This window comes from Ursus arctos, unplaced genomic scaffold, assembly GCF_023065955.2.
Source record: "Ursus arctos isolate Adak ecotype North America unplaced genomic scaffold, UrsArc2.0 scaffold_28, whole genome shotgun sequence".
Classification (NCBI taxonomy): domain Eukaryota; kingdom Metazoa; phylum Chordata; class Mammalia; order Carnivora; family Ursidae; genus Ursus; species Ursus arctos.
In genome coordinates this window covers 7,738,201-7,757,964 of record NW_026622963.1, presented here as the reverse complement: position 1 = coordinate 7,757,964, position 19,764 = coordinate 7,738,201, and the positions used below count along the sequence as shown (strand labels likewise).

At 51.7% G+C, this 19,764-nt stretch overlaps 1 protein-coding gene across 9 annotated transcripts in view; it reads left to right on the top strand.

The window, feature by feature from the left end:
- The window catches only part of GRAMD2A (GRAM domain containing 2A), a 34,777-nt gene extending 22,007 nt beyond the window's left edge, over positions 1–12,770 (top strand). For 3 of the 9 annotated variants that reach the window (XM_057303772.1, XM_057303775.1, XM_057303773.1), the window contains exons 2-12: positions 2,074–2,166; positions 3,400–3,457; positions 3,849–3,924; positions 4,539–4,642; positions 5,238–5,336; positions 5,462–5,533; positions 6,075–6,137; positions 7,078–7,222; positions 7,479–7,578; positions 8,447–8,551; positions 8,794–8,899. In XM_057303772.1, the coding sequence (XP_057159755.1) occupies positions 2,074–2,166; positions 3,400–3,457; positions 3,849–3,924; positions 4,539–4,642; positions 5,238–5,336; positions 5,462–5,533; positions 6,075–6,137; positions 7,078–7,222; positions 7,479–7,578; positions 8,447–8,551; positions 8,794–8,806 (928 nt within the window). In that variant the 3' untranslated portion in view covers positions 8,807–8,899. Of the gene's footprint in view, positions 1–2,073; positions 2,167–3,305; positions 3,458–3,848; positions 3,925–4,538; positions 4,643–5,237; positions 5,337–5,461; positions 5,534–6,074; positions 6,138–7,077; positions 7,223–7,478; positions 7,579–8,446; positions 8,556–8,793 lie in introns of those variants that run through there. The other 6 variants (XM_057303774.1, XM_057303777.1, XM_057303776.1 and 3 more) reach the window with 6 other exon arrangements.
- The last annotated feature ends 6,994 nt before the right edge of the window (positions 12,771–19,764 follow it).

Here is a 19,764-nt window from a genome sequence, read left to right as displayed (position 1 = left end):
GACTTGTACACACTCCGGCTCGGGGGCCTCTCCAACCAAAGCACGGGAACCAAGTGAGGAACCGAGAGATGGAAGACGTGGAAGGAACCTACCGCACAAAAACGGAACGAAACCACAGACAAAACTAAGAGGCAAATGACACGCTGGGAAGGATGTTTGGAAACATGATAAACTAAGGATTAATATTCTCAAAAAAGCATTTGACACAAATCAATAGGACAAAGGTGCAGATCCTCCTAGACAATGCACAGGCGCAGTCCCGGTGGTTCACGTGTCTACATGGGAAGACGCGTTCAACCCCTCGTAAGCAGAAATAGAAATGCAAATAGCATGTTTCCACGTATCGAATTTGCAAAAGTGAGAGAAAGAATAGCAGGGTAAGGCCTGGATGTCGGGAAACGGGCGCCCTCACGTAGCGCTGATGGCCGTGGTCACCAGTAGAGCGTGTGGAAGCACTTTGGGAGTGGGTCTCAACAGCCTGAGGAATATGCCTTCTCCACCCACGAATCACACTTCTGAGAACCTGTCTCAGTCATGGCCAGGGACACGGGGAATTCCTCATGAGATCATGTTAAGCAACGGAAGTAAGACCTACGTATTACAATGCATAATTCCATTCACATAAATTCTATATTTATGCATAAGCCTTTTCTTTGGGTGACTTTTGAAGAATTTTTTTTCCTTCTGGGTGATTTTGATCATCATATTTATATGTTTTACCTTTTTCATATTTTCTATAATGAGCATAATAAAAATCAAGAGGGGGAGGGAAAACCCTCTTGAAATGTGAAATGATGGAACCAAAGAAACCTAGACATTCCCCGTGGGGGTCAAAAGGGTCAAATCACTAGCAAAACTTGTCACCTTGCAAGATTCAGGAAACCTATGTTGATGTGTGTACCGAAATTCTCCATAAGGGGAAGGGCAGAGGTCACCAGGCCACAGGGCTGTGGATGGGCTGATTTGGGGGGTGAGGTCACCTGGCTCTTCACTGTGTGATACTGGGGCCAGCCGGTCCCTTGGCTGGTCTGTTTCCTACTGTGTACACAGCATGGTAAGGGGTCAGACTAAATCATCTCTGAGGGTCTTGGCAGGTCTCGGCTGAGTGGGCAACTCCGTTCTTGAAGAAGAGAACTTTGACTTGTCCCAGTGACAGAGCTGAGAGGTCCTGTGGGCTGGTATTTGCTAGCCTCAGGTTCCAGCTTCTTATCTGCCCGGGATATTGTAGCCTCGTTGTGACCACCGCGGTGCCCTGCCTTGGCCCTGCTTTTGGCCACCCTCTCTTCCTGTCAGCTTCTGGGCCCGCTCAGTTGGGGGTTAGTCGGACTGCTCAGGTTTTATTGATTCCTGGCCTGTCTTAGGGAGGACCCTATGCTTCGGAGCTGTTTAGGGGAGGCATGAACTCAAAAGCCACTGGGGAGCCCCACCTGCCCAGGGAGATGGTGTCTCCTCCCTCCAGGGCCCTCTCTCTGGGACATTTTTGAGACGGTTTGGCTCTCAGGGCCAAGGGGCCCTGACTGTCTGAAGGCCACCAGGCCACCTCCTGGTGTGGGGCCCCTCCTCCCCTCCCAGCCTGCAGTTACCTATGGGCTGACTGGAGCCCCTCCCACAGCAGCAGTGCACCAGTCCCTCAGCTCTGCTTTGGCCTCGTGCTCAGCATCCTTTCCCAGATCCCGATGGCTTATGGGAGCGCTGCTCGGGCACCTCAGCAACTTACACTGTCAGCCGTGAGCAAGTCTTTGAGTCCTCCTTCCCACTGTGCTTTCTCAGGGGTGGGGCCGGAGTCCTACTTGCCGGGTGCCCCGCTAAGGTAGGCTGATTTTCCTTCCGCTCTGGGCACAAACTGACCTGCAGGCTTCCAGAAAAGGTGGCATGAGATTGCCGCCTCTGTCAGGAACCAGAAGACTCCTGCCTAAGCTGCCGCCTCTGGACGGTGACATCTTCAGCCTCAGCCTGAATAGCAGGGCCGGCTGGGGTGCGGGCAGAGGGGCTGGGGCCCATCCGTGGTGGAGCTGGGAGGGGAAGGTGTTCCCGTGGAGCCCCCCTTCCTGATGTGGGCCTGTTTCTGCTCAGCAACCAACAGATGCATGGAAAGACGGCTTCTCTGAAGAGCACTGTGTCCTGCTCAGAGAAACTAGCCAGGGTCCAGGCACCCGTGGACTCCAGGTGAGACCCCTCCCCGGCAGATCTAGCCACGGATGGGGGGTGGGAAGCCCTCAGGAGGACCTTAAAGAAGGGGGCAAATGAAAAAGAAGGAAATCTTGCCATTTGCAACGACACGGTTGGAGCTGGAGAGCCTGATGCTGAGCAAAACAAGTCAGAGAAAGACAAATACCATATGACTTCACTCATACGCGGAATTTAAGAAACAAACCTAACGCGCCAAGGGGAAAACAGGAGAGAGAGGCAAACCAGGGAAGAGACTGTGAACTCTAGAGAACACACGGAGGGTCACCAGCAGGAAGGTGGGTGGGGGGACGGGTGACATGGGTGATGGGGTGAAGGAGGGCACTTGGGGTGATGAGCTCCGGGGGATGTATGGAAGTGTTGGATCACTGGATTGTACGCCTGAAACTAATATTACACTGTAGGTTAACTAGCTGGCATTTAAATAAAAACTTAAAAAGAAAGGGGCAAAGGGGTTAAAGAAAGGGCAGAAAGGGGACCTTATGGCAGGTGTTAGGCTGGGCATAGGCTGCCCCGTGCCTCTTCCTCCCAGTCCGGGGCCTGTCCCAGCACACGGGGACCAGCACTCCAGGCTTCTCAGGTTACCAGCCTCCTCCCTGCCCACCTGCCCTCAGGCCAACCTGGCCAGGGCAAAGCTTTGCGTTCCAGCACCACCCCCTCTCCCTCAGCCTCGGTAGCCTCTCTCAGGTCAGGGGAGTCTGCTGAGCGCCAGGCTGCCAGGAGGAGGGTGCAGGGAGGGCAGTCGTGCTGGGATCATGGCCCATGGCCAGGCCCTGGAGCCGTGAGTCTGATATTTCCACCTCACCCGCACCCCAGACTGGTCCCCATCCCTGAGTCTCTGCTCACCTATCCTCGGGTCTGCTCCTCTGCTTATCCTTTGGCCAGAGAAGTGGGAGAGGGTTTTGATACCCAGGGGTGGGCAGCTCCTAAGCCTCTCTGGAAGGTTCACATGGGGCAGACAGATCTCCTGGGGGGCCCGTGGGCCACTGCTGTCTGGGAGGAGGGCTCCCAGCATGCAGGAGTGCCCGTCCCCCGGGGCTGAGCTCTATACTCGCTGTTGTTTATCACCTTGCTGTGGCTCCTGGAGAAGGGCCTCAGTCTTCAATCTCTCCCCCAAGCTTCTGGCTTGAAGCCAGGGCAGACCTGGCTCTGAGGATGTATGGGCAGAACTTGAGGGTTCCTTGTCCCTGGAATGGAATGTCTCCTTTGCAGTCTGCACTGGCCAGAAGGCTTGAAGGGTGAAGAGATAAAGAAGTGTGGCCGAGAAGGGGTAAGTGTGTGGAGGCCGCCTTTTCACTGCCCACAAAGGGGGGGGGGGGGGGCGCTGGGCTGCCTGAATCCGGGGACTGTTGGCTCCTTGGTTTCCAAGGCCTGTCACCAAGGGAAACCTGAGTGAGTGTCCCCTCCTGGGTGGGGGTGGTGCGTCTCCCCCTCCAGTCATAGGCTGCCCGTCAGGACCTATTGTCATTGTCATGTTACCTAGAGACAAGCTGTGCTTGGAACTCAGCCTTTTGCCCCCTCTGGCTATTTACCGACTGGACTGCTTCGTGCAAGTCCCCAGAGCCCCTGCCCCCATGGCATTATTTCCTGGTGGCTGGTGCAGGGCCCCTTTGGTGGTCTCATCCCCCAGGACTTCTCAGCCTCAGCTTGTGTGTTTGCAGACACTACTGAGTAAATACAACCAGCAATACCACAAGCTGTTTAAGGACATCCCCTTGGAGGAGGTGGTTCTCAAAGGTGAGCTGTCTCCCAGGTGTGGCTGGACAGGTGCCTGGAGGGCCTGGGGCCCAGGTCCTCTCCTCCGGAGCCTCCAAGGCGCAATTTTGATATGGGAACTGGCTGCCCTTTGGATGTGGTTGGGCCTGTTTTCTTCAAAAGTATGAGAAGACAGGCCAGATAGGGGCTATGAAATGGAATTTATGAAAGTTTTCTTGAGGCCATGTCAGGGCTTCCAAATTTTATTTCTGTTCCACTCTTATCAATGACTGTTCTTTCCCACTTGGGCCTCTCAGTGAGCATGTGGGAGCATTTGCACAATCCAGGCCCTCTCTCCAGGGCAGGGCAAGGAGTTCTGCCTGAGGGAGCCAGAATCCAGGCTCAAGGAACACTTCGAAGCATGAGTAGGGAAGGAGGAAAGCTCTAGCAGTTTGGTGGGCTCAGATGGGGCCATCAGGACTCTCGAGAAGGACTCAGGGTGCTGGTGGAATGGGTGTTTTGGGGCCTGGGGTCGGGAAGGGGGATTCTGAGGAAGGCGGTCCCTGAGGCTGGGCTCTGGACTCCTGAGTGTGAGGACGCAGGCCCTGGGCCTTCAGGGTTTGCTCATGGCCATCTTCTTTCCTGTGACTTCCCAGTGTGTTCCTGTGCCCTCCAGAGAGACCTCCTTCTCCAGGGCCGGCTCTACATCTCCCCCAACTGGCTCTGCTTCCATGCCAGCCTCTTTGGCAAGGATATAAAGGTAGTAATAAGTGGTAAGGGCTGCAATGGGCTCCATGAGGCCGCAGCCAGGAAAGAGACAGGGCCCCTATCCTATGGGTGTCAGGCACTTGGTGAAGTCTCTCACTAGGAAGCATCTCACCTGGTCTCCAGGGAAGTAGCTTCACCCCTTCCAAAACAGGGCCCCAATTTAGACTCCAGAGTCTAGAACAGTTCACAGCTAGTTTATTCTGCCTATGGGTGCCTCTGAAATGCCTTCAGAATCCGAGTGGGATGTCACACTTTGGGGGAGCCATAATTGTGGCCAGGTGGTAGCTCAGGGAGCTCCATTACTGGAGTATGGGATTCACCAGGGCAACCATCCTTGGCCTCCTGGATAACAGGGTGAGAGCCCGGAGCAGTGTATGCTGCCCAGGCCAGGGCAGGGCAGTGGGACAACTGGAAGGGGAGCCTGCATCAGAGAGTGGAAAGCTCACATATTCTCCCACATGGGCCAGGCTTCTCCATGGTGTCCATGCTTGGCTAACTGCCAGTTGTGGCTGGGGCCCTATGCAGGAAGCAGAGGGACCATGTCCTTTGGCGTGAGTCCTGAGAGAAGCATGCCTGTCCTCCCTCAGGTGGTCATTCCCGTGGTGTCTGTCCAAATGATCAAAAAACACAAGATGGCGCGGCTTCTTCCCAATGGCCTGGCCATCACCACCAACACCAGCCAGAAGGTCAGTGAGTCTCCGGGCCAGCCATCCCTTGTTAATCTCCCCATCCCAGCCCCAGGATCCTGACTCTGGCACTCTCCCCAGACTGTACTTACCCTGCCCTTTTCTGTTTTCTTTTTCTGTCCCAGTACATCTTTGTGTCACTGCTTTCCCGGGACAGTGTATATGACATGCTGCGGAGGGTCTGCACACACCTCCAGGTATGGAGCTCCGGGGCAGGAGTCGGCCAGGGAGGTTGCTCAGGCCTAGACTGAAGTCTTGGGACAAGGCTGTTGGGAGCGGTTGGCCTGTCTCTCCAGCACAGGGACCAGGGGCAGGGAGAGGGGAGTAACGGGCTCGGGCCCAGTGTATCTGGGCTTAGCCCTTGGACTGGGTGTCTATGCTTATGAGCATGTCTCTTTGAGGCCGGTGGCCACTGTGTGTCCCCATGTGCATGCCCTCCTGGTGCTTCTTCAGTGTGCAGACGGAAGCACGTGGCTGCTGCCCAGTACGCCCGCAGCTCTCTTTGGCCCACGGTGAGGAAGTGGGGAGGGGCAGCAGCATGGGCAAGTATGTTGCCCTGGATTCGCCCTCTGCTCCAGCATTAACCAGGGGACCCCTGCAAACTCTGGGAGCTAGGCTTTACTGACTCAACGTGGCTTCTCTGGAGGTAAAGCTCTCTCGAAGAGTGCTAAGGCCTCCTCACTCCTGACCTTGGCTGTTCCCGATGGACAAGTGACCCCAGTTCCCTTTCTTCCTTAGCCTTCCAGCAAGAAGAGCCTGAGTGTAAGAGAATTTCCAGAGGAACCTGAGTGCGAGTCTCTGGTGAGAGCTGAGGTTGGAAGCAAAAGCTGCTGGCGTGAGGGAGCCTCTGGCTCTGAGCCTTCAGGGCCTCCCGGGCAGTGGCCTGCAGCACAGAACTGGGGCTCCAGGCTCAAGAGCCAGTGGCCATGCTATGCCAGGGGGTCCCCTAGACCTGACGCCCTCCATGCCATGCAGAGCCGCTAGGTCCTGGGCAGATCTGCTGACTTTCTGAGCAGGACAGTGCCCAGGTTGGATCCCACACTTTAGCAGGGTCAGGAGGGCCTTCCAGGGGCTAGGGACGTCCTCGGGGAAGAACTCCAAAGGCTATCACTGTAGAACTCAGACAGACTCATTTGAGATTTGCCGAGGTCCCAGCAGTTTCCTTTGCTGCTGGGGTTCTGGGTAGGCAGAGCTGAGTTTCTAGAACAGTGATGGGGATGGAAATGATCCCAGGGTGTTTGAAGTCTCCTTCACTAACCATTAAGCATTTAGCCAAGCATACAATATGCACACTACTATACAGAGGATAGAAGGTGCTGTTCCCATTTTTATTGGTGGGGACCTTAAGTACCCCCTGCTAAGGTCAGTGATGTCCTTAGGGCTAGAGTCCAGATTAGAAGGACTTATTTCAGCTAAGATATATTGTGCCAAGCCTTCTTGGACTCAGCGGATCTGAGCCCGTACGTGGGTTAGCTCACATCCTAGATCCCACTGTGGCTCTATACCAGCAGTCTTCAAAGACATTGCTCCCTGGAAGAATGGCTGGTCCCAGCAAGGGAGCAGATAAGAGAGACGGGAGGTTGCTATGGCAATGGCGTCCCTCCTTCTGGGTACCTGCCATCATGCTTACTAGGTATCCATATTGGTAATATCTGGAAAAGCTTTGATAAACCTAGTGTGGGCCTCTTAGGACAAGTGAGATCCCAAGGGTCATAGAGAGTTTCTCCTGCCTTCTCTGCAGGAAGTCCTTATCCCTGAGATGAAGTGGAGAAAAGTGTGCCCTGCCTCCAGGTCCCTGTCCCTCCCAGACAACATCCCTTGTATCCCTCGGGCATCCATGGACTCCACGGACAGCTTCTTTCCCTCCAGGACGCCTCCAGGGTCTGGTGAGCTCAGGGTGCTCGTCCATGACATCTGCTTGCAAAGACCAGGCTTTCCCTGCCCCCACTTCTGCAAGAAGCAAACATCAGAGCCAAAAATGCTTCTGAGAGCTGTTTCTTACTTTATCCAAATCCACAAGGCAAAGCCAAGCCAAGAGCCTAAGCAGCTTTCAGAGAGTGGGGGGAGGCGGGCATGCTCCTTGCCCGGGCTGGGCTCCTGCCTCCCGCCCCACGAAGATGCCTAACTGCTCTCCTATCACAGAGAAGGCCGTCTGTGAGGAGGAGAAGCTGGAGGAGGAGCCCAGGAGCGGCGGGGAGCTGAGGCTCTGGGATTACCAGCTCCTCAAGGTCATCTTTGTGCTGTAGGTGACTACATTGGGGGCGGGGGGTCAAACTCACACGGTGTCTGGCTGTTTGGAGCAGGGCCTCTGTGTGTGGGGAGGTCACTGCCCAGAGGGAAGGGAAGGTCCTAAGTCAACTGAGAGCTGCCGCGGTGTCTGGAGGCTACATGGCAGGCCCTTCGGCAACGAGACAACGCGCCTCCAGTCTTCATTCATGCACCCCCGTAATTTCGGGTTAAGGCTGTGCAGTAGGGAGGGGCAGGATATGAAGCTATTGAGAAAAGGAAAGTTGTACAGGATTGGGGAGGGGTCAGCTGACAAAGTTGGAGAGGGCCATCGGGTAGACTGGCGGAGCCGCGGCCTTCCTGCCAGCCATGTTTAGAGCAGTTGTTGGAACCCCAGACTTGTCTGTAGTTCTGCCTAAGGACCAGCAGAGTGGTGAACGTGGGGAGGGGGAGGCGCTTTGTGAACGGCCAGCCCCTGGCTTGCCCTCACCTTACCTCGTGACCTTCCTCTGGTCCTCCCGGCTGAGTTCCAGCTGTCAGCCTCAGCACTTGCTGGGGGAGCGGGCCCACCACCTTAGGGGATAATCTTAGCGGCCTTGAAGGAGGCACAGGACCAAGGTGGCTGGTCAGAGGGAGGGTGGGCTCAGTTTAAGGACCCAGAATTCCTGCTGGGCTTCAAGGACACCGCCAGGGGGACGAGTCTCAGGACCCCCACGTGGCCTCTGGGCACAAAGATGTCCAGGCCCAAACGTAGCCAAAGGGCAAAGAGTTCTTTACTTCCTCCAGTTGCAGGAAGTAGCTTTGTCCCCATTACTATTTTTGGTGAGCCTCTAAAAATGTCTTTTTTTCCGGATAAGATATCCTTCTTATCTCTCTTTCTCCAGGATCTGCTTCTTGGTCATGTCCTCATCCTATCTGGCGTTCCGCATCTCCCGGCTGGAACAGCAGTTATGCTCCCTGAATTGGGATGGCCCAGTCCCTGGGCACAGGTGATGTCCTGTCTCCTCCTAATGCCTCGGGGAGTGGGGGTAAAGACAGGAGCCAATACTTATGGCCAGGCTGCTTGTTGTCCTGGTTGGATTTGGCCCTGCCCGTGAGCTGGCTTGACAGCTCAATCTGGCAAGCAAGGTTGGACGGAGTGTGCAGGGTACACAGATCGTGCCCTGATCAGCTCTCTTTGGGGGGGTGGGGGTGGAGAAAGGCTCTACTGACCTGTCTGTCTGCCTTCTAGGCCCTTTCTCTGATCTGGGAATCTCCTGTGTGCAGGTAACAGCCACCTTGGCTTCTCCAAGAAGAATGCTCTGGGTGCTAAGGTTCCACCAGTGACCCCCGTGGTTTATGCTGCTGTTGTGCTGAGGCTGAGTATGAAGGAAAATACTCCAGATCCTTCCTCCTCCCCTCAACCCTTATCCCTCCTGTTTACAAAGCTCCTACAATTTGGGGACTCAGACACAAAGCCAGATTCTTGGAACCAGCCGAGAAATTCTGTATACTAAGCTTCAGCAAGCACTTGGAAAAAAGAAAATCAACTTGTTTCTTGGAAACAATGTGGCACAGAGGCAGAGCACCAGCAGCCACCCAAGGGACAAAGGCCATCTTTTGATACCTGGAATGCAGCTCTCCACGGTCACGCGGTTCACCGCAGTAGCGGGACAGAGGCCCGGACCCAAACCACCAGTGGGGCTCTGCTCTCTCCCAAAATCCGGTGCTCTCACTGGGGCCCCTGAGAGTCCCTGCTCTGGGGCCCAAAGGGCTTCTCTTCAGGGGGCTGGGCACCTGTCAGGCCAAGGGCAGACTGGGGAAGTGAGGGGAAGCTATGAACAAGGAGAGGAGGGTGTGTGGCTAGGGTTCCAGCCCGAGGGGAAGGTTCATGCCCTGTGCTGAGGCTCCGTTCTGGCCCCTCATGAGGAGGCTGGCTGAACCCGGAGGACAGGACCGCAGCAGAGGACGGCGGCAGGGGCTGCGAAGGAGGGCAGAGGTCCAGCATTCTGTGTCCTTAGCCGCCACTTCCTGGTGAGGCAGGTAAACGGGGCCTGTGATCACTGTGGTCACAGGCCTGGCACTGCAGCTTCCCCTGTGTGCTCAGACAGTTCTGAGGTGCCCCAGGCGGCAAGTAGGGGATGGGGGGATGGGGGACGGGAAGGTCGGCGGCTTTGATTTGAGCTCCGGCTTTGTACTCCCTGCCTGCCTGCCTGCCTGAGAGGCCGTGACCAATAGCAGCCTGCTGGGGGGTGTGGCTGGGCAGCGGGGCGTGATGGTGTTGGGGCCCCACAGGGCAGAGCTCACGAGTCTCACCTGCAATCAGTGAGTCGCAGGCCATGGGGGAGGGTCCTCCGCTCCATGAATGAGGTGGGGGTGTCCAAGGTGAGCCTGGTATGGTGCAGGGACCGGGTCAAGGGGTTCTGTCTGATACCCCTGGGGACGAGAGAGGCAGGGGAGGGGAAGAGCGGACACAGTGTAGCTTTGCCTTAGAGATTCCTCCATCTCTGCCAGGCCTCCTCCCTTCTAAACAGCTCCTCTGTGCCTCAGGCTCTGCCTGCTTTCCCTGGGGCTGTAAAATGCTAAGACAGTGCCTTTGTGGATTCTAGAAGGGCCTTAGTGAGGAGGTCAGAGGTATCAGGCAGTGTCACTGGTGATGGGGTGAGTGGGGTCAGAAACAGTCACTGCTTTTCCTTCTTCAAACACCTGAGAGGTTAATCAGGGAGAAATCCAAGTGGAAATTCGTTATCGTGGAGCCATGATTGTCCTGTTTATGGCAAACCCAAGTGAGGATGTGAGGGACGGTCTGTGGGTGACCAGTCCCTAAGCTCAGCCTAGTGGTCTCTTTATCCTCCCCCCGCTGCGGGTTCTAGGATGAAGCTTAGGGCCTGCCTGGGGGGGTTGCTTGTACCACATTTTGTGTGTCAGGTGAACTCATATTCTGTTCTCCCACAGCACCACACGGGATAAAACCCCATCCTTTTTTTGGAACCCGCCCCCTTCGTCACTCCTTTGTATCCCATTTTCAGGGAAATAGTCCGACTTGCCCCAGTGTCTCCCCGCCTTGGTCCTTGCTGAAGGGCAGGAAGAATACGTCCATTCTCTGAGCCTTGCTAGATTGAGCCAGAGGCTCATGAGAGGCCACCAGAAGTGCCAAGTCATGGGTAGCTGTGCCAACATGCTGCTGAATCTGGTCCCCAGCCATGCCCCAGGCTCAGAAAGGGCAAGAGGCCTGCTATAGGGCAGGTGGCTCTGGAGGTCCTCTTGGGTCCAGGGATTTCAGTGGTGAGTGTGCCTGTCGCTCTGGAGGGCCCTCTCTCCGTTTCTCCCCTTTGTTCCTCAGCCTGGTCCTCTGGAGCCAGTGTCCTTTCTGTTGTGCTCGTTTGTAAGCTATGTGTATTTATACACACCTGCTTGCACTGGCTGATGCTCTCTGCTGCCCTGAGAGATTGGTTCAACTATCCTTGGGTTGTTCCAGCATGGCATTAGCCTTTGAAAATATTTTAAAATACAAACATTTGATTTTTCTAGTGTCCTGTGGTATGGAAAGTTCATTTTTATCTTTTGACTACTCACAAAAGGTACTTGTACTGACATATTTGGCACCAAGGAGACTGGCGGAGCCCAAGTCATTCCCAGAATCTCAAGCACTCTGCAAATCTCACAAGGCTGTAGCCGAGCTGCCTCATACTTCAGGCAAATGGGAAGGGGAAGCGCGGCCACAGCAAACCCCCGTCGCCCTCTGCCTCTGTTGGGTGGGCACCGAGAATGCTTCCCTACTTCTCTTGGGCAGCTCCAACGCAATGTCCCTGGCTTAAACGGTACTGTGCTTCTGATTCAGGAATTCAAGCCCAGAATTCCGAGCCGGAAAGTCCCTGTGTCCTTTTCTATGACATCAAGCCTAGATTAGGCAGGTTAAGTTCCAATGTGGGCCACATCACCTTTCTTTTCCCCTAGGATGACCCTTCTAGTACTGATTCATTCATTCAGCAAATACTGAGCCCAGACCACAAGCCAGGTACCATGCCAGGCACTGAGGGTATAGCAGTGAACATGCCAGGCAATATCTCTGTGTCCCCACGGCACTTCTGCTCCATGTAAACATAAGTTCCAAGTAAATCTGTAAACGAGCAGGGTACGTGAAGACTGTGGTCAGGTTCCATGAAGGGAGAAATGGTGATATGACAGTAGGTAGGGAGTTGGCTGTAGATGGGCGGTCAGGAAAGGTTCTCCAAAGTGACATTTAGGTTGGTGTTAAAGGATGAGGAACCAGCCACGGGAGGAGCATTTCGTGGCAAATGGATCAGTCACTGCAAAACGTAGATGAGAACGCATATGTCTCTTCTGCACAGAGAGACTCTGCATGACTGTAGGACACTGCTCCGGGGGAGACTGATGTGGAAGGAGGTTGCAGAGGTCAACACCAACGACATATACAGCCAATTAAAAAATGGGTAAGGAACGTGAACGGACGTTTCTCCGAAGAAGAGATACAGATGGCCAACAGGTACATGGAAAGACGCTCAACTCCGCAGTCATCGGGGAAACGCAAATCAGAACCATGGTCAGGCGCCATTCCACACGCATCAGGACGGCTACTCGAACAGAAGACAAGTGTTGGCGAGGGTGTGGGCAAACTGGAGCCCTCATGCACGGCCGGTGGGAGTGTAAAATGGTGCCGTCACTGTGCAAAACAGCATGGCAGTTCTTCAAAAATTAAAGGCAATTACCACGTGATCCAGTAACATCACTTCTGGCTGTGACCCCAAAAGAACCGAAAGCAGGATTTTGAAGAGTTATCTTTCTGCACACCCATGTTCAGAGCAGCATTACTCATAATAGCCAAAAGGTGGAAGCAACCCAGGTCGGGTGTCTATTACCAATGAATGGGTAAACAAAATGTGGTGTATGCATATAATGGGATGTCATTCATCCTTTAAAAGGAGGAAAATTCTGACACATGCTATAACGTGGATGAACTTTGAGGACATTTTGCCAAGTGAAATAAGACAGCCACAAAAAAACAAACATTGGGGCGCCTGGGTGGCTCAGTGAGCTGAGCCACTGACTCTTGATTTCAGCTCAGGTCATGATCTCAGGGTCTTGGGATCGAGCCCCACACTGGGTTCTGTGCTCAGCGGGGAGTCTGCTTCTCCCTCTCTGTCTGCTTCTCCCCCTCACACACTCTCTGCCTCAAATAAGCAAATAAATCTTGAGGAAAAAAACCAAGACAAACACTGTATGTTTCCACTTATATGAGGTACCTAGAGTGGTGACATTCATAGAGACAGAAAGTAGAATGGTGGTTGCCAGGGACTGGGGGGAAGGGAAGTGAGAGTTATTGTTTAATGGGCACAGAGTTTCAGTTTTACAAGACGAACAGAGTCCTGGAGACGGTGATGATGGTTGCACAACAGTGGGAATATACTTGACACTATGGAACTACACGCTTAAAAATGTTTAAGATGGTACATTTTATGTGTATTTTACCACACACACACGAAGAGGTTGGAGAGGTAAGCAGGCAAAGGGAGTTGGGGTTTATACAATCCCTGGGTACTGCTGCTCCGATCTGAGTTTGGAGTCTGTAGGATAAGCGGTTGCTGGAACCAAGTGCTTCCTTCTGCTAGAGGAAGTAAATACGTGAACACCGTACGCGGGAAAATATGGCTGAAAATCTACATAATATACTCCCTTTCCATGATTCTCAGGGTTGGTTCATAGCAGCAGCATCACAGAGAGGGCATATAATCTTTATCGTTTTAAAGTTGAAATGAGCTAACTTTATAAGGAGGAAACAACTGCCTTAAATTTGGAGAGATTGGAGGAAAAAAATATATATATATAATGCAGGAACCTAGGTTTTACAACATGGGTGTAGCCAGACGAGGTGGGGTCATGGGAGGAGCAAGAGCTCTGGTGAAAAGGGCATTCAGGAATGAGGGGAGCTCTGGCTGAACTGTACCCCACAGGGGTCTCCTGCCCCCACCCCTACTCCCGGCCCCCAGCCAGCCAGCTTTGGCCCTCCTACCTGGTGGCCATGGCATTAGGACCCCTGTCGAGCTGGGCGAGGTCATAAACCCGGGCTGCTCCTCTGTCCCAGCTGCTGGGCTGCAGAAGCAGGGCATCCTAGGGTAGAGAAGCTTCGCAGAGACGGCTCTCCGGTTTGCCTCAGGCGGGGACTGAAGCCCCATCTCCAGGCTGGTCTCTTCGAGGGGGAAGAGATGCCACCTGGGCCACTAGGTGGCAGCAAAGTCCAGCAGGAGCTGGAGCCCCAGAGGCGAGGAACAGCCTTCGTTCTCCTTGGTCAAAGAAAGCCCCCGCACTGTCCCCTTGTGGGGTGAAAACGGGCCAGGTCTGCTCCAAGTCCAGTGCATTCCCTATCCAGCGGCAGAAACGAAGCTCTGGCAAGCTCCCGTGGCCATTTCTCCACGGTCTCCTTTGGTCCTTTCTCGTTGCCTTTCCTCTTCTTTCATGGGGGGGTTGGTGGGGACGAGAATGGAACACGTTCCCAAGGGCTCTCCAGACCTGAAGGTCAGGCCAGTAGGGAGGCAGAACTGGCAGGTGTGAGAAGAACCAGCATGTGCTGTTTGTGGGTGTGGGGGCGGTGAGGGGGTGGGTGGGAAGCTCAGCTTCTCTTCCAACAAGGACATAGAAATCCCAGGTTTTCCCCTTGACCTGCCCTTGCTGTCGGCAGCATCTTCCCTTACTCAGGGCGCATAATTACAGAAACCTGGCTCCAGCAGAGCGCCATCTCAGGAGGCCACAACGCTCTTTCCCCTCCTACCTTTATTCAGAGATGGGAGGCTAGACCCCAGAGGACAGAGGATTCGGGTTTAGAGGTTTAACCCTGCTTTGTCCACCTAAAGTGAGAGGGAAGGAGGTGTTTAAGCCTCTGAAATGATCACTCAGAGAAACCCGAGTGCGTTTCCCTGCGTGCCTGACCTCCACAGAGCCAAGGAGCACCTGGCGCCCAGCAGGCCCAGCTTGCCGGGCCGCCTTTGCGTTGGCAGCACTCCTTGCCTTCCCGGAATGTGTTCCTTCTTGTTTGCCACTCAGTGCCTGGCCCGAAGCCAAATCTGGGCTGCTCGGAATACCAGGCCCCACTCCCTTCACTCACAGGATCTGAGACAACGTTCTCTTCCACTTGGGGAAAGGCCAGGACCTCTTTGCAGCCTCAACCCGCTGGTGCCCACTTCTCTAGGGATATCAGAGTCTCCGGCGGCTGAGAGCCGAATCGCTTAGGGTTGATGCAGCTGGGACCCCCGCAAAGCCGAGTGTGGCATATTGACATCCTATCCTATTGGCAGCCTTCTAAATTGGGCCAGAGTGGGCAAAGTGTTACTCATAAGCTATTCATTAACTTGTTAAATGCAGAAAGGTTGGCTTAGGCACCACTTGGAGAAAATGTGACACCCACTGCTCCTGGATTCACTCTAGCATGAAGGCGTGTTAATTGGTGTAGAATTTCTGATGCAAGTTTTTCTTTGCTGTTAGTTCCAAATACCAGGCTAGTCTGAATGCATGCTCTCTCCAGTACGTAACTACTATTAAAAGATTTATTAAGCACATTCTGTGGGCTCCTGATTATATGTTTCTATAGATACTATGAGACTATAATTTTCTGAGCACTTAACAGGGTACCAGGCCGTGTACAAGGTGCTTTTTATACTCATGTCATTGGATTCTTAATACAAGGATCTCTCAATACAACAATACAGTTTTCACACCTTATGCTGTGCAAACAGAGACCGAAAGGCCAGAACGACAAGATGGAACCCTTCAGGGAGTTTACTGGAGAAACAAGGTAGAGGGAAGAGCTATATAACAGCGTAAGACACATGAGCCCAGGATAAGTACAGAAGGGAGTGGTGCAAAAGGGGACAGACTCGTTGGCAAGGGGTGTGCAGCATGTGTGGGCTTCAAAGAATGAGTAAGATTTGGATCAGAGAAGCGATGTGGGGAGGACCTTCACAAGGTACGTGTGTGAGGGATAACATCGCTAGAAGGACGATGGTGTGGAACGCGGTGCAGATGAAAGCTTGTGCGAAGCAGAGTTCCTGCTGGGGAATGAACACATGAGTGGGCAAAATCCTGAGGGCTTTAAATGCCAGGATGAGAAGGAAAGACTTGATCTTTCGGGCAACGAGGAACAACTGGAGCTACTGAAGCTTAGGAGTGATGTTTAGGTAAATTTGGTGGTTTAGGAATACTGGTTTGGCAGCGGAGTACAAAGCAGATTAAAAGTCCAGCAGGAGAGTCTAGATCGTGGTTTCTCAGCTTCAGCACTCCTGAGAATTTGGGCTGCTGAGTTCTTTGTTCTAGGCGTTCTTCTGTGCATTGCAGAACGCTTAGCCGCATCCTCGGCCTCTGCCCGCCTCATGCCCGGAGCTCCCCTGCCCCTTGATGTGACGACCAAAGACATCGTCAGATGTTGCCAAATGTCCCCTGTGGGGCAAAACCACCCCTGCTTGGGAATCACTGGTTTTGATGGCAGGAGATGAGGGCTTGGGCCTCAGCATATTAGCAGGTATTTTCACAACCACTGTGTCAATCTACTGACTTTTAGAATAGCTGACAAAAATAAAAGTGGTTTCTTTGCCACAGGAAATTCATTGTCAATGCCAAAGAACTTAATGGCCTAGAGAAAAGAGGTCTCAGAAGTAGATCATTCTGCACATTAGAAACCTCTAGAGGATACTCCAAAGCTACAGATAATGTGTTCTACACTCATTAGCCAGAAAGTGGCTGATATCAGGAATTTTCTCCCTACCTCCCACCCCCAAGTCCTACGTTGCTCAACAGCCACTTTGAGTAAGGAGTGCCCAATCTCTGCAGGCAGAGAAGCTACTCATCTGTAATTTTGCCAGGTTTGCATTCACTTTTCCAAAACTTTGTTTTTGGCAATTAGTAAAGTCGATGGGTAGAGCTTAGCCTGCCAATGAAGAGTTATGATTTAGTGAGATATGTCTTTGTCCAAAGGAGGAATCAGTGAAGTACGGCCCGCTGGCTGGCTGCTTATTTTTGTAAATAGTTTTATTGGAACACAGTCATGCCCATGTGTTTAGATACAGTCTCTGGCCACCCTAGAGAGACGTAGTTAGTGAGGTTGTGTAGTTATAATAGAGACCACATGAACTGTAAGCCTATAATGTTTACTAATATTTAAGAAAAAGTTTCCTGGGGTGCCTGGGTGGTGCAGTCGTTAAGCGTCTGCCTTCAGCTCAGGGCGTGATCCCGGCATTCTGGGATCGAGCCCCACATCAGGCTTCTCCATTAGGAGCCTGCTTCTTCCTCTCCCACTCCCCCTGCTGTGTTCCCTCTCTCGCTGGCTGTCTCTCTCTGTCAAATAAATAAATAAAATCTTTAAAAAAAAAGTTTGCTGATCCCTGGTCTAAAGGAAAATGTGTATGTTGTATGAAATTGTGGACTTAGAGTCTCATTCTGTTTCTGGGGATGACAGATTTTCATTTGTTTTTTTCACTCAAATAATTATCATTCAGTGAGTTAGGCATTGAATGACTTAGGCATGATGCTAAGTGCTTGGGATATATTAGTGAACAAGGTACAAAGAGATCTTCAGCTTCATGGAGCTTACACATTGTAGCAGTGAGTGGAGGAAGATAAGACAATAAGCAACAAAGAAAATAAATTACAATAGTTAATTATAACAATAATTTATATAGTATGCTAGAAGGTGATTAAGTGCTAAAGGAAAAAGTGTAAAAGCAAGAGAATTGGGATAGGAAATGCCGATGAGATATTGCATTAAATGAGAATGATGGTCATGCACTGCTGGTGGGAATGCAGACTGGTGCAGCCACTGCAGAAAACACTATGGAGGTTCCTCAAAAATTAAAAAGAATTACCATATGATCCATGGTTTCACTTATATGTGGAATATGAGGAATAGCATGGAGGACATCAGGAGAAGGAAGGGAAAAATGAAGGGGGGGGGAATCAGAGGGGGAGATGAACCATGAGAGACTATGGACTCCAGGAAACAAAATGAGGGTTTCAGAAGGGAGGGGGGTGGGGAGGTTAGCATGGTGTTGGGTATTAAAGAGGGCATGTATTGCAATGAGCACTGGGTGTTATACGCAAACAATGAAGCATGGAACACTACATCATAAATGAATGAAGTACTGTATGGTAACTAACATAACATTGGGAAAAAAAAAGAATTACCATATAATCCACTAATTCCACTACTGGGTATTTACCCAAAGAATATGAAAACACTAATTTGAAAAGATATACGCACTGCTATGTTTATAGCAGCACTTTTTACGATAGCCAAGTTGTGGGAGCAGCCCAAGTGTCCATCAACAGATGAATAGGATAAAGAAGAGATGGTGTGTATATATATTCCCTACACATATGGAATATTACTCAGCCATAAAAAAGAATGGAATCTTACCACTTGCAACAACGTGGGTGAATCTAGAGGGTATAATGCTAAGTGAAATAAGTCAGAGAAAGACAAATACCATATGGTTTCACTCGTATGTGGAATTTAAGAAACAATCCAACAAACTAAAAAAGAGACCTACCATAAAACAGACTCTTGACTATAAAGAAGAAACAGATGGTCACCAGAGGGGAGGTGGGTGGGGGGATGGGTAAAATCGGTGTTGGGGTTAAGAGTACACTTACCACGATGAGCACTGAGTAATGTCTAGAATTGCTGAAACACTATATTATTCACCTGAAACATATAACTATACTGGAATTAAAATAAAAAAAATAAAAGAGGATGATGGTTAAGGGAAGATCTGACTGAAAAGTTGATATTTAAGCAAAGATGTAAAAGAAGTGAGAGAATACACTTCGTGGGGCATTCCAGGCAGAATAGCCAGTGCAAACATTCTAAGGTGCCTGGCTTTGTTCGGTAACAGCAAGGATGCAGGTGGAGCTGAAGAGAGACAGCAAGGGGGCAGGATGAGGACGTGAGATCAAAGAGGTAATGGTGGGGCAGGGCAGGGTGGCAGGGCATGGGGAGGTCACAGAAGACCACTGGAAGAACTTTGGCTTTTACTGTGAATGAAATGGGAAGCAGAGGAGTAACAAACTTTTATTATACAGGTTTTAAAAGGATCACCCTTGGCTGCTGGGGGGGGGGGTGGAAGCAGGGAGGTCAGTCTGAGACTTTTGTGGCAATCCAGGTGAGAGATGATGGTGGCTCTGGCCAGAGTGATAGAAGTAGAGATGGTGCGAACGGGCAGATTCTGGATATATCCTGAAGGTAAAAACAACAGACTTTCCTGTTATTGTAGGAATGGGGTATAACAGAAAAGGAGTCATAAAGGATGACTCTGTGTTTTAGCTTGAAAGGATGGAGAGAGTTGCCATCGACTGAGATGGAGAAAGCCATGAGTGGTGCAGTTTGAGGAAGGAATATCAGAAATGTAATATTGGACATGCTAAGTTTGAGCTGAGCTTTACTTTTTTTTTTTTTAAAGATTTTATTTATTTATTTGACAGAGAGAGAGACAACCAGCGAGAGAGGGAACACAAGCAGGGGGAGTGGGAGAGGATGAAGCAGGCTCATAGCGGAGGAGCCTGATGTGGGGCTCGATCCCATAATGCAGGGATCACACCCTGAGCCGAAGGCAGAAGCTTAACCGCTGTGCCACCCAGACGCCCCACTGAGCTTTACTTAAAAAAAGTTTTTTTTAAAGATTTTATTTATTTATATGACAGAGAGAAAGACAGTCAGCAAGAGGGAACACAAGCAGGGGGAGTGGGAGAGGAAGAAGCAGGCTCCCAGTGGAGGAGCCCGATGCAACGCTCAATTCCAGAGTGCTGGGATCACGCCCTGAGCCAAAGGCAGGCGCTTAACGACGGAGCCACCCAGGCGCCCCTGAGCTGAGCTTTAAACATCCAAGGGGGAATGTCAAGTGGGCAATACGCTATATGGGTTTAGAGTTCCGGAGAGAAGTCTGGGAGATATAAATTTGGGAACTGTCGACATAGGGATGGTATCTAGAAGCATGAAACTGGATGAGATATCACCAAGGGACTGAACCTGTCCACAGAGGAGAGGATGGAGGTCTGAGCCGTGTGGCACACTGTCAATGAGAGATCAGAATTACCATGTATCAAGGACTGACAAATGCTGCTCATAAATCATATTTCTTTTACTGTGTCTCAACAAAAGTACTTTTTCACTTGAACGCAACTCCAAAGTTTCTGACCTGGCAACTCCAAACGATTTGATGTT